The 14,478-nt window shown below is 44.0% G+C and overlaps 1 protein-coding gene across 4 annotated transcripts in view; it reads left to right on the plus strand.

Moving 5' to 3' along the window:
- HORMAD1 (HORMA domain containing 1) overlaps window positions 1–14,478 on the plus strand; it is a 99,621-nt gene that overhangs the window by 57,631 nt on the left and 27,512 nt on the right. For all 4 annotated transcript variants that reach the window (XM_068253248.1, XM_068253247.1, XM_068253250.1 and 1 more), the window contains 2 exons: window positions 2,199–2,344; window positions 13,723–13,979. In XM_068253248.1, coding sequence (XP_068109349.1) covers window positions 2,199–2,344; window positions 13,723–13,979 — 403 coding nt within the window. The remainder of the gene's footprint in view (window positions 1–2,198; window positions 2,345–13,722; window positions 13,980–14,478) is intronic.

Raw genomic sequence — 14,478 nt, forward strand, 5'->3', positions numbered from 1 at the left:
TGGATCAGATGCCAAATTAGACCGGGACCGGCGGCGGGGAACGGCAGATTGTAGAGGACAGCGCAGGACATGACAGCTACAGGGGGCTGATAGAAGCCCCAGGTAAGTGTCCGTTTTTGTTTGTTTTTTACCCCTCACAGAACCCCTTTAAGTACAGGGTGGCACACAAAAGACTGGCCCGCCTGTCTACAACGAGCCCGAGTCAGCCGGGACAGCCATTTGTGCGCAATCCAGTGTAAGCACACTAGCATAATCAACATCTCCAGCTGTCATTCCCATCATCTGCAAAACTTTGTGAATCATTTACCCAGGGAGATTATGCAGATTAGGTGTGCTGACTCCACTGCCTGCTTGCTTGTTGGATCCTCATGGACTTTAGCAGGAGAAGAGGCATTGTACTTTTTAATACTGGTGTAGAGGGCTGTTCGTCAGAGGCAAGGCAGTCTCTCAGTGTATCCCAGTGTGTTGTGGCAAGCATTACTTGTACCTTTGTGGATATTTTGTATATCTACTGTAGAGAGCCACTTGGTACTGTGGGACCAGTAAAATCACATGACTTGTACCCATGAATTTATAGATTTGCAGCAGATTCAACCATCAGATAGATTCCTGTCAGATGCCTGTCAGGTCTAATCTGCCAGGAATGTATCTGATGTGTGCAACACAGTAAGAACAGATTTCCAATAGATTTCAGAATGAAATCTATTGAAAATCGATCGAAATGCAGTGTTGCACTATTCGATCCAATGCCAGAATGGGCCATTGATCGGCTGCCAGCAATCCACCTAGATTTTCCGCCTGGACCGATCGAATAAATCGATAGAAATCGGTCAGAATTCGATCATGCTTCCTGCTGCATCGATTTCTAGCCGATTTGATCGGAGCGATCGAATCGGCCATATTTCGCTGGCCGAAATCCACCATTGTATGGGCCCCTTTATCGCATAAATGCTTTGATAAGCATCACAGTCGTTTGCGAAGGATGCAGCACCTTCCTTGTGCAGATCTGCTATGCAAATGATGTGACTGTATTCTTTGCTTGTTGTACTAGACATTTCAAAACTAAGTGTCCAGTCTGTTAAATATGAAGCCTTGATTTGCACCGGCTGTCTTTTAAAGCACAACACTTCTGAAAGTATGTTTGGGTAGCATTCCAAAAGTAGACATGACCAGCACAGGATGGTTAAAACTGCAGGTTTATTCACTTTCACAATGTGAACAACATCAGCCCGGGCATCCAGCCACAGATCAGGATGTAACTACAGCTCTTAAAGGGGTTCTGTGGAGTGTTGCAAAAAAACAAAAACTGACACTTACCTGGGGCTTCTATCAGCCCCCTGTAGATGTCCTGTCCTGCCCTGTCCTCCTCCGATCACTTGTTCCCCGCCGCTGGTCCTGCTCTAATTACGCCTCTAGTGCTACTGCAGCTGTACTGCGCCTGCGTAGTAAGCTCCTGGAAACGCAAACAGGAGCGTGCACTTTTTGTCTTGTTAGTCGGCGGGGAACGGGTGATCAGAGGAGGACGGCGCTGGACATGACAGCTACAGGGGGCTGATAGAAGCCTCAGGTAAGTGTCAGTTTTTGTTTTTTGCAGCACTCCACAGAACCCCTGTAAAGAGACACTGAAGCGAAAAAAAAATTATGATATAATGAATTGGTTGTGTAGTACGGATAATTACTAGAACATTAGTAGCAAAGAAAATATTTTCATTTTTTTTCAGTTGTATGGTGTTTTTTTTATAACATTGCATCATTCTCTAATATTTGCAGTTTACACACTAATCAGCATTCTAAATGATTTTACAGAGCAGCCCAGTGAACTATTGACCTGTCCTCTGGAGAGAAAAAGAATATACAGTGACTGACAGAAGAGACTTATTTCTCTGCTCCTAATATTTTAGTTCTTAGCTGTACTACACATGCAAATCATTATATCATAATGTTTTTTTTCGCTTCAATGTCTCTTTAAAAGTATTTATAGCTCTTGCTGCATGCAGTGAATGAAGGACACACTTTTTGGATCAGACTAGAGTCGACCGTGCACTACCAACTGAAGCAAGTTAGGTGTGCTGTCTGAGGAGAATGCTGTTTGGGTAGCATTCTAGTTTAAAGTTTGGTTGGTTACAGATGGTAAAGCATACAATTAGGCTGAGTGTACATTTTCCTTTAAAATAATCCATAATCCTTCTCTCCTGCAGCAATAAAGGCACTACTATGTCTGCCTGCTCAGATGTGAAGAAAGCCAGTATCTTGCTTGTTCGTAAGCTGTATGTCCTAATGCAGAACCTGGGCCCTCTGCCAAATGATGTCTGCTTGACCATGAAGCTTTTTTATTATGATGAAGGTAAGTGACGGGTTACAGAATGTGATAATGGCTTCAATAAAAGAATTGGAAATCATACCATATGTTGACGATTATTTATTATGATGGCACAATAATAGTACTACAGTAAGTACCATATTAACTCATGCAGATATTAATCTAAATATACTCAGAAACTGGAGCCTACTACATACCGTAGAAGTGAGTACAGATACTTAGACACCTGTTATCCTATCTAATCTTATGAACAATCCCTATACAGACATGCCGCAGAGCTCCTGCCAAGCAGTCTGTTATGTTCAGTGGTTAGAAGAGGATGAGTAGGAGGATCCTTTGAGTTCCAGAGGTAGCTGCAGTAACAGTCCTCTAAGGATTTTCCAAATCAGCAGACTACTGAAGGGCAAGGAAAAAACACAAAATCCAGGCTCCTCACCTTGAGCTAGGACATTTAAACACTTGCAGATGCAATAGGGAGGTGCTGGAAGGGGTGTGGCAAGCAAAACAGCAAAGTCAAAATGAACTCTCGCACACTCATGCAAATCCTCATGTGGATCCATTCACAAAAATTATGCAGCAATCAATGCTGTCCCTACAGCTAAGTTGAAAGCTGGGATCTTCGTTACAAGAATAAAGTCTCTTACGTAGTCACATACACTGCGTAGAGGTAGCCCAGTGTCGTATGTGTCCTAACTCTAGCCCTGTAACATGCATAGCACAAACATGCACGCATTCAGCTCATCAAAACCTATCTAAAGGTCCGTACACATGCCGGACTGGAGGCAACGACGGGTCCGTCATCACCTCCCGCTGGGTGGGCATTCCAGCGACAGTCCGGCGTTTGTACAGTCTGTCTGCAGACTGATACGGCTGTTTCTGAGCGATCCGCCCGGCGGATCGCTCAGAATCAGCCGTATCAGTCCGCCGACAGACTGTACACACGCCGGACTGTCGCTGGAATGCCCACCCAGCGGCAGGTGACGACGGACCCGTCGTTGCCTCCAGTCCGGCATGTGTACGGACCTTAAGGAATAGGAGCACATATCCTTACCATCCTCCCTGTGACAGATAGTGCATCTAACTAATCCTGCAAGGGAGCTGCTAATACCTAGATATGTACAATGCAAACACACCAGAGAGCTGTGTGTGCTAAGATCACTAATAGGGGAAGAGGAAGAGCACAAGATAGAATACTAGCCACAAGGATCAAATACAATAAAATAAAAAAAACACAAAACCCAGGCTCCTCACCTTGAGCTGGGACATTTAAACACTTGCAGATGTAATAGGGAAGGGCTAGAAGGGGTGTGGCAAGCTACCTCTATGCGGTGTATGTGACTACGCAAGAGACTTCATTCTTGTAACAAAGATCCCAGCTTTTAATGTAGCTGTAGGGGCAGCATTGATTGCTGCATGATTTTTGTCAATGGATTCGCATAAGGATTTGCATGAGTGTGCGAGAGTTCATTTTGACTTTATTGAAGAGCAAGGAGCTGACATTAGGAGGCACACAGACTATCCTGTGATACAGGGAGAATGAAGAAAATCTTTTGTGTGTAGGAAGCCTCTGACATCGGCTTATTCCTTTTTATTAGGCTAATTAGGTGCCTAATATTTAGTTGACACCTCCTGCTTTTCCCCCCATTAGTATCACTATAGGTCAGAATTGGCTGTTATGAAGAGTTGTACTCTTTCATTGTGTAGTTGCTGCTGTCTGTGCCGGGAGGATTAAAGAGGAAACATAATGCAGAAGCAGTTTGGCAGGCACTCCTAGCAACAGCTAATGCTTCTAATTAGGCTTCTGGCAGCTGAAAATATGCCTATAGACAATTAATTTTACAGAGCCATGTAATCCAACTTGCAGACAGTTGTTTCAGACAATGTTGACCTTCATTAGTGTGCAAGGCGTACATTGTGAAAGCTGAGTAGGACTCGCGAAGTAGAGGTCTTACAGTGTTCTCAGATGTTTGCACAGAGGATATCAAGACATTACTTGTACTTAAAGTGGACCTCTAGTGTAAATTACATATTACACGGGTCTTCTAATATGAAGTTATTATTGCCTGCTGTATCTTTCTCCCCTGAATCTTCCCGAGCCCGTATCCTCTGGCCTTTGACGCATAGTCTCACCTCTCTGCAGAAAACCGCCATGTTTTCTCTACTTGGCGAATATGGGACTCGGGAGGTATTTAAGATTTGGGAAAAGATAAAGACTCAGCAGGTAATTATAACTTACTAGTAAAAAAGCCCCATGGAATATGCAATTTACACTGGAGGTCCGATTTAATCTCTTAGTGGCAAGCCGCCATATTAAAACATCTTGCTGAACCCTCTTACTGGCTCCAGGGCATTTTAATGCATCGCTCGCCACCGTGAATGCACGCACACCTGCCCACCACTTGTAACCGTCGAGACACGGAGATCTGTGATTAGTGAAGGGGAACAAGTGTTCCCCTAACCAATCGCAATGCCTGGAATGAATGGACTTCACCCCGATCAGGAGCCATGTCCATTTATAACAAAGAAAGTAGTAAAAGCATGTTAAATGTATTAAAAAGTCAACACTTCCTGGTAAACCAGGATATTGTTTGCAGCACCATCTAGTGGCGATAAACTACACACACACCCTACATTTATAATTAAAAACTATTATAATTAATTCCTCCCACTTGTAAAAAGCAAAACAAAAACAGTTTAAAAAGAATACATAAACAGTTGCCTAAAGGACTTAAGCTTTTTTTTATATGTATGTCATGAGAGTATGTTACTGTTATTTTACTACGTAAGGGCTTGTAATTATGGACCCAGACACAAAAAACTAAAACAGAAAAATTACACCTATATTTCCAAATAAAAGATTGTCATTTACACGGTGTAATAACCAGGACAAATGGGCAAATAAAATGTGTGGGTTTTAATTACGGTAGCATGTTTTATTTAAAAAATTATAATGGCTGTAAACTGAGAAATAATGATTTTTTACATTTCTTTTGCATTAGTCCCATAAAAATGCATTTTGAATACAATTATTATTAGCAAAATGTACTACCCAAAGAAAGCTTAATTGGTGGCGAAAAAAACAAGGTATAGATCAGTAGTAAAAAAGTTATTAGCAAATAAAAGGGAGGAGCGCTGACAGGTGAAAATTGCTCTGGTCCGTTAGGGTAAAAACCCCTTGTGGGTGAAGTGGCTAAGAAGGCCATCCTAGCCTGAAACAGCTGCATGCAAGGTGGATTATATGGCTCTGTAAAAACTAATAGGCCATAGGTATACTATACAACATGGCTGCATGCCTGGTTTTTCAGGGATATAAAGTAATATTTTGCCTAGTCAGTCATAGACCAAAGGTTATGGGAATGTGAAGAAGAATATTTGCAAATTCCTCCTGTGTTGAACAACAGAATTATATTCTCTCACGGTTGACAACAATAATCCTACCCTCAGGACTTCTTCACAGCTTGTGCAGTTGTAAGTGAACCCTGTAAAGGAACAAGGTAGGGGAAGGATCAGTGCAATGTGTAAACACAGTGAGCAACGATATATATGTGGGGGTTTCCATAAACTTAGTTGCATAGGGTTGATTTACTAAGGTTAAAACAGAAACATGATTCGGGAGCCCTAGATTGAGACAGCTAATTTCGGCACTGCAGCCAGGGTTTGGTTAACGCCATAGGACGTAATGTGAATGACAGATTTATATTGGCGCTCACCAACTAATTACATGGCCACATACATTTAGGTTGTCAGTAGGGGAATAGTTTTTCAGTAAATTAAGCCTTGCTGTTTTTGAATGTAAGTCCCTATATTAGGCTGTAAAGTTTTGCCACTTAATAGCAGACAATAAAAAAATAGCTGAATCACTTATATTCTCCAGTGCTTATGTAATGATCGCTGCTGCAGCAGCTATTACTGGAAGTAGTAGTGCTGCAGCTCAGGCAGTTCTGATCTATTTCCATGCAAGCTGCATAGCTTTGTCTGTCTTTCCCTGCTGTCAGCTTGTGACTGATTATCATTCACCTGTGTGGGAATCTGCATGTCTGCTCCCATTGGATGACCTCAGTATAAAGATCTGCTTCCTGCAGGGTTTCCTTGGGTTTTCATAGCTTCAGCTTAAGCCTGCCTTGCTGTCGCTTTAGCCCCCGATCGTGTTTCTTGTTATAAAGATACTTTGCTGGTCTTTGCATCATATATTGGTTCATTGCCAATATATATGCATACCAGCACGTTTATTATTTTCCTTGTATTTGTGTTACGTTGATACATTAGTGTCGCTGATGTATACGTACACGAACTGTTTATATCCTGTGTGCAGTTAGTCAGCTTTCCAGCACGTTTTGGTAGGTTGCGCGTACCGTGACCACCCGTGCTGAGGTAGTTACCCTGCTCCTGGTTCTGTTTGTGGATTGCGTTCATTTCTGCGAAGAGATAACGAATCCTTCTGAATCCTGTTCTGTTACCATTTGTGGATTGCGTTCATCTCTGCGAAGAGATAGCGAATCCTTCTGAGTCCTGTTCCCTGTGTTACTCCATTCCTAGTCAGCGTTCCTGCTTATGTCATATATCGGTTCATTGCCGATATATACATATGTTAGTCAGACGTTACAAATAGTTTCATTGATAGCTGTAATTGTAATACGCTAGGAAAACATACTTATTGTATATTTATCTGTGTTACGTTCATCTATCTTAATCCTGCTATTTTCTGACTATCCTGTCCTGTCTTTGTGAGGCACGCCATCGCCGCATCGCATTGGCTGCCTCATTCCAGTCTGTCTGGTTTTGGACGCTTGCTGTCGCTAAGTAGCCGCTAGCTAGCAAGCGTTCATTCTGTCTACCTGTCCTGATCTCCTCAGTTCTGGTTTATGCGCTCAGCGCTACTTTGCGCTGAGACGTTATAACGAAAGCATTGTTTGTGGCTGTCAGATCTGCACCGGCTCTGTGCGCCACAATCTCCTATTGGAGTCAGTCCTCCCCTCCACTATACTAGGGATAGCCTGTTTCCTTGTGCTAGTGTGTGTACCTCCTCCACGCCAGCTCATGCGTTGCATGCTGACTGTGGAGAATACACCACCAAGCCTTACATTATGAAAACCCCATTACCAATCCCCATTGTGGGGGGGATTCCCAGAAAGTATGACACTGTTAATTATGGTTCCTGTTCCTTTAAGAAATTTGAAGAACTTAGCTCTGAAACAGAAAATGAGTTTTTCTCTGAATGTGCCAGGTTCCTGACCAATCCTGATCTCCAAGCGACTCCTGTTTCAACCTGGGCACTCCAACTAAGTTATATTTTGTTTAAAGGGGAATTATTCCAGTGGGCATTTGATGTTCTCAATCATTCCGATTTGAAAGATAGACCGCTGGAATTTCTAGCGTTTGTGATCCATAACTGGTTGCGCATAGATCCATTGCTTTTTCCTCTTAATGAACTCCTGGCAGCAGGCCAATCAGCTGCTCCTTCAATTGCTTGCAAGAATGAGCAGCAAGCAGAAAGTGTAAGGGCTCGTTTCCACTAGTGCGGCGTGCGTCTCGTAGACGCACGCCGGCACTGAGCGGGTGGGCGGGATCGCAGGCGATTCCCATCAGCCGTGCCATGCACGGCTATGGGAATCGCAGCCTCCGCCGCGAATTCTGTGGGGGTTTCCGGCCGAATCGCTACTGCAAGCGATTCGGCCGGCGGCGCCGTTATCCTCTATGGCAGAGTTTCCCCGCGCGATTTGCCTGCGGGGAAACTCTGCGGATTCGCGGCCGTTTCCGCGAGAGTGGAAACGGGCCCTTACTGATAATTTTCCTGCAGCTTTGAATAAATCACCAAAAACCGCAAGGTCAAAGGCAAAACGCAAACGTTCTAAGAAACGTGTCCAATCTGCAGAATCGTTATCCTTAGCGACTGAGACCTATAATGAGATTCTGCCATTAACAGATAATGAAATGCAATTGTCTTTCAGGGGAGTTAAATGGACTTATGAAACTACTAATGAACTTTCCTCCCTGGCTAGGGAAAATAAAGATTTTTGTTTAAAAGAATTATCTGAGTATGATTATGATGAGATATTACAGAGTATTGAACAAATCAACTTATTTGTGAACCAAGGGAAGTTTGCATACACTACAGTTCAACACTTGCTACAGGTATTGGAGATTCTTAAGAATAAGGAATCTGCCAATCACCTGCTAATTAACCCTATACATGTGCCTGCCACAATCATATCTGCAGACTGTGATCAGCCTAAATGTTTCGCTGTTAAGTATGCATGGGATCCTCCATTCGAGAGGGGAGAGATGGAAGCCCTGGTCTGTGAATGGAAGAATGATTCAAGTTCATTTTGTCAATTTTACAGTGCAAAAAGTGAAATGGTATTGAACGCATGCATTAAGTCAGCCTATAACCTAATAGAGGCTGGTGTGTGTAGGTATGACTGTGTGGCTCCCTTGATTGATGTGTGGGAACTGATTTTGGATGATTTTTATGTGACTCCGAATTCGCAAATTTGGCGTTCTGACCCGCCTGCTTCAGCACCTTTGGCTGATTCAGCAGGTGATTCGGAGCTCTTTTTGTGTGAAATTGAAGTTCCTGCAATTCCACCCTGTACCATGGATAACTCAGTGTTACTTCCCAGTAAAACAGAAGCCACTGATACATTCTTAACCTTGCCCTGCGCAAATTTCTCAGCAGAGAATCCAGAGGTCCTGCTGACTTCCGAGTCCAGCCTAGCCAGTACTCATGACTCTTTGTTTAGTGAAACAGACACCAGAAAAATCTTGCCTGTCTCTGCAAACACTTCTGCAGAAATTACCTGTGTTAATAAAGTTCAACTCCTGTCTGATCCAGCAGATGCCAATAGATGCACTACATCAGTTTCCGAGTCCCAGCAATCCTGTCTAGTAAACTCAGAACCCCAGCATCTGAATTTTCCAATTTTACAAATGAATGGTGATTCAGATGCGCAAACATTGTGTCTTGATCTTCCTGTTTCTACACCTCGCTCTAGTTTCGTGAATAGCTCAGAGCATCTGCTATGTGAACCTGAAATCGCAGAATTATTACCTTGTTCAGAAAATTTTCCAATAAATTTGCCCTGTACCATGAATTGTGCAGTAGATCTCTCCAATGAAACTCAGGTCACAGAATCATTATGCTGTCCAGCAGGTGCTTTCATGGTTTTGCCCTGCAATATGGACTGTTCAGTGATCCTGTCCAGTGAAGCTGTGGTCGCAGAGTCTTATGCTTCACCCAGTACTTTGGATACTTTAAACCCTCTAGCAGAGGAGGCTGAAGCACTGCTTACCTCAGTTGGTGTTGCAGTAATATTCACTTGTCTAGCAGCTGTTTTGGAATTACAGTCTGCTCTAATAAAACTTGATGAATTTCTGCCCAGCAAAGCAGAAGCCATTGAAATATTGTCCTCGTCAGCAAGTGTGTCAGATACCTTGCCCTGTACACAGTCTGATTTAACCAATGTTGAGTCCCTCTCCAGTGTTGTAACAGCCGAGGAACTCCAGCCCTGTCCTCTGAATGTTTCAGAAGTCTTGCCCTGTAACATGGATAATTCTGATTCTCTGGTCAAAATAATAGAAATCTCAGAATTTCAGTCCGGTCTGATGAGTGTTCCTGAAACCCAGCCCTGTATCCTGAAAGATTCTGGTTCTCTGGCCGCTGTTGCAGAGGTTCCAGAGTCCCCTTCCTGTCCAGGGAATTCCTCAGTTTTGCCTAGTCCAGTGGAGGCTGCTGCAATACTGACTTGTTCTGCAGCGCCTCATGAGCTCCAATCCAGTGTATTAAATGAGTCTCTGCCCAGTCCAGAGGTAGTTGTGGAGTCCCTATCTGGTTCAGTGCATACATCAGAAGATTTGTCCTGTCTTGTTAGTGCCCCTGAATCTGATTTGTTACTGACTTTGCTGGAATCAGCGACATCTAAGTCTGATCCAGCATTCTCGTGTAAAAGTCCAGTAGTTGCGAAGTTTAGTCATGATGATTTTTTTTTGGCCAGTCCTGGTTTTGGTCCTGTCTTGGCTGACCCTGAGGCTCACAGTTCCTTGACATGCCCAGAGGTTTCTCTTGTGCCGGTGTGCCCAGATGTTCTTTGTGTGCCAGAATGCCCAAGTGTGTCTAAGGTGTTAGCGTGCTCTGATGCTTCCTTAGTGGGAACACGTTCTGATGTTGCCAGTCTGCCTGCATGCCCAGAGATGGTTCTGGTCCCTGAAAGCCCTGATATTGATGTTTGTCCTTGTGGCCCTGACTTGGGAATTGCCCTAGGTTCCATAGGGGTTCTTGATAGTTCTCCATGTGAGCCTAAGGGGCATTCTGACCTATGGGGATCTCTTTGGAGCTTCAAGGTGTTCTGGGAGGTCTCTGAGAAAACTTGTCCTGGTGCCTTGGACTGGTTCAACAGTGGGTTTTGTGTTGGTAAAGACAGTACCGGTGGGCATTGCAAAGGCTTTGGCGTTTCTGAACGGTTCCTGGAAGGCGGTGGGTATCGCTCAGGGAATTTCGGAGGGCTTTCTTCTGGAAATCATGGTTCTGATGGGTGTCACATTGGGGCTTGTAGTACTGATGGGCATGGTTCTGTAGGTTCTGGTTCTGATGGGTCCAGTCTTGTGGGGACTGATTCTGGAATTCGGTCTTGCCGGGCTGTCCTGGTCATCATGAATTATCAGTCGGACTGTTTTGTTGGGAATTTCGGTTTTGAAAAGCGTCTGGAATCCGCTTTTAAAGGCGGGGGTACTGTAATGATCGCTGCTGCAGCAGCTATTACTGGAAGTAGTAGTGCTGCAGCTCAGGCAGTTCTGATCTATTTCCATGCAAGCTGCATAGCTTTGTCTGTCTTTCCCTGCTGTCAGCTTGTGACTGATTATCATTCACCTGTGTGGGAATCTGCATGTCTGCTCCCATTGGATGACCTCAGTATAAAGATCTGCTTCCTGCAGGGTTTCCTTGGGTTTTCATAGCTTCAGCTTAAGCCTGCCTTGCTGTCGCTTTAGCCCCCGATCGTGTTTCTTGTTATAAAGATACTTTGCTGGTCTTTGCATCATATATTGGTTCATTGCCAATATATATGCATACCAGCACGTTTATTATTTTCCTTGTATTTGTGTTACGTTGATACATTAGTGTCGCTGATGTATACGTACACGAACTGTTTATATCCTGTGTGCAGTTAGTCAGCTTTCCAGCACGTTTTGGTAGGTTGCGCGTACCGTGACCACCCGTGCTGAGGTAGTTACCCTGCTCCTGGTTCTGTTTGTGGATTGCGTTCATTTCTGCGAAGAGATAACGAATCCTTCTGAATCCTGTTCTGTTACCATTTGTGGATTGCGTTCATCTCTGCGAAGAGATAGCGAATCCTTCTGAGTCCTGTTCCCTGTGTTACTCCATTCCTAGTCAGCGTTCCTGCTTATGTCATATATCGGTTCATTGCCGATATATACATATGTTAGTCAGACGTTACAAATAGTTTCATTGATAGCTGTAATTGTAATACGCTAGGAAAACATACTTATTGTATATTTATCTGTGTTACGTTCATCTATCTTAATCCTGCTATTTTCTGACTATCCTGTCCTGTCTTTGTGAGGCACGCCATCGCCGCATCGCATTGGCTGCCTCATTCCAGTCTGTCTGGTTTTGGACGCTTGCTGTCGCTAAGTAGCCGCTAGCTAGCAAGCGTTCATTCTGTCTACCTGTCCTGATCTCCTCAGTTCTGGTTTATGCGCTCAGCGCTACTTTGCGCTGAGACGTTATAACGAAAGCATTGTTTGTGGCTGTCAGATCTGCACCGGCTCTGTGCGCCACAATCTCCTATTGGAGTCAGTCCTCCCCTCCCCTCCACTATACTAGGGATAGCCTGTTTCCTTGTGCTAGTGTGTGTACCTCCTCCACGCCAGCTCATGCGTTGCATGCTGACTGTGGAGAATACACCACCAAGCCTTACAGCTTATAACTCCATTATCTTGTCCTGTTTAAAGGACCACTACCGTGAAAGATTTCATTTTTTAACACCCCCACATTAGTTATACCAAGCATATAGAAGATTCACTGTGACATTTATTTCAATATCTAATATGGTCCTTTAACTATCCACATGTCATTGTATCCTCTACGCGTCAGTCCCTGCACTAGCGCTGACGGACTTCTGTAACTGTAATCCCATCATAGGGGAACCCTTGGCAAGTGTTGTAAATAACAAATGGTATAGCCCTTTTTTTTTTCTTGGCCCCAACGGCCATAACCCGATGGAAACTCACTGTACCTGGCTGTTCTTCTGACCCGCACTTTCTACATGCCGGCCAACCAGGGGAGCAGCTCTCAGCAGCACTGCTTCACACTGCCCAATCACGCTGGAGCTGCTTTCCCAGTCCATCCAATCACCGCTGCTCTTGCCTGCTTGCAAAGACTCACAAGCGTAGAGCAGCTTTGAGGAGAGCGGCGAGATGTGATTCATATGAATCATAAGATTCATATGAATCAACAAAGAGCAGAGCAGCTTTGAGGAGAGCGGCGAGATATGATTCATATGAATCATATCTCGCCGCTCTCCTCAAAGCTGCTCTGCGCTTGTGAGTCTTTGCAAGCAGGCAAGAGCAGCGGTGATTGGATGGAATGGGAGAGTGGCTCCAGCGTGATTGGACAGTGGGAAGGTGCTGCTGAGAGCTGCTCCCCTGGTTGGCTCACATGTAGAAAATGCGGGCCAGAAGAACAGCCGGGCACAGTGAGTTTCCATCGGGTTATGGCCGTTGGGGCCATGAAAAAAAGAGGACTATACCATTTGTTATTTACAACGCTTGCCAAGGGTTCCTCTATGATGGGATTACAGTTACAGAAGTCCGTCAGCGCTAGTGCAGGGACTGACGCATAGAGGATACAGTGACATGTGGATAGTTAAAGGGCTATATTAGATATTGAAATAAATATGACAGTGAATCTTCTATATGCTTGGTGTAACTATTGTGGGGGTGTTAAAAATGAAATCTTTTGTGGTAGAGGTCCTTTAAAAACATTACAGACTTAGGCAGGGAACACACTTCTTAGATTTGTGCAAATTTTGCCGTATGTGGCAATCGCACACCCATGCGCTCACTATTGAAGTCACTGGTTTGCCCATTAATCTAAATTTTTTGTGGCTGTTCGTGTTTCATTCCCACACTTTTTCTACATTTTAAAATTGGACAGCTTTCTGATTTTTCTGTACACCATGTGCGTTCCTAATTACTATATATTTTGCCGCAATATGGAAAATCATGAAAAAATGCTGAAAATCACATACAGAAATCCCGAACTTGCACAGAAAGATGCTGGGACAAGTGTGTTCCCTGCCTTAAGGTTTTTTTTATGTGAAGTTTTCAGGATATGTTTTTTTTTCTTTTGCTTTGGCATGTTTTATTTGTCCTTTGATTTGTTGCAGTTACTCCAATGGACTACCAGCCTCCCGGCTTTAAAGAAGGCAGCTGTGATGCCATGATGTTTGAAGGTGAACCCACTTACCTCAATGTGGGCCAGGTGGCTACCCCTTTCCATACCCTGAAAGTCAGGGTAACCACAGAGAAGGAAAGAATGGAGACTGTTGGAGAAAAGATACTGCAAGATGCAAATAATAAATCTCCCACACAAGCTATCAAGCTGGATGCTGATGATGCACAGATCCCGGACTGTACTCTCAGCGTAAGATTGCAACTTATAGATCTGTCATTAAAATGAATTTAAATGCGGCTTCAGGAACAATTGTAGACATACTATCTGACAAATTTGTAGGTAGAGTAAAGAAGAGAATTGAGGGTGGAAGCGTTCAAAAGTACAATAAACTGAGAGTAGACAACACTTCTTATATTAGAAAAGAAATTGATCACTCTATAGTAACCATAATTACTGAGTACTGGAAAGTGCTGTTTTTACTGCAGTGCCATATATCTACCATAGTTTCCTAGAAGCTTGTACCATTAAGGGATACTGTAGGGGGGTCGGGGGAAAATGAGTTTAACTTACCCGAGGCTTCTAATGGTCCCCCACAGACATCCTGTGCCCGCGCAGACACTCACCGATGCTCCGGCCCCGCCTCCGGTTCACTTCTGTAATTTCAGACTTTAAAAGTCTGAAAACCACTGCGCCTGCGTTGCCGTGTCCTCGCTTCCCCTGATGTTACCTGGAGCGCACGGCGCAGACA

The sequence above is a fragment of the Hyperolius riggenbachi genome, chromosome 9, assembly GCF_040937935.1.
Source record: "Hyperolius riggenbachi isolate aHypRig1 chromosome 9, aHypRig1.pri, whole genome shotgun sequence".
NCBI classification, from domain to species: domain Eukaryota; kingdom Metazoa; phylum Chordata; class Amphibia; order Anura; family Hyperoliidae; genus Hyperolius; species Hyperolius riggenbachi.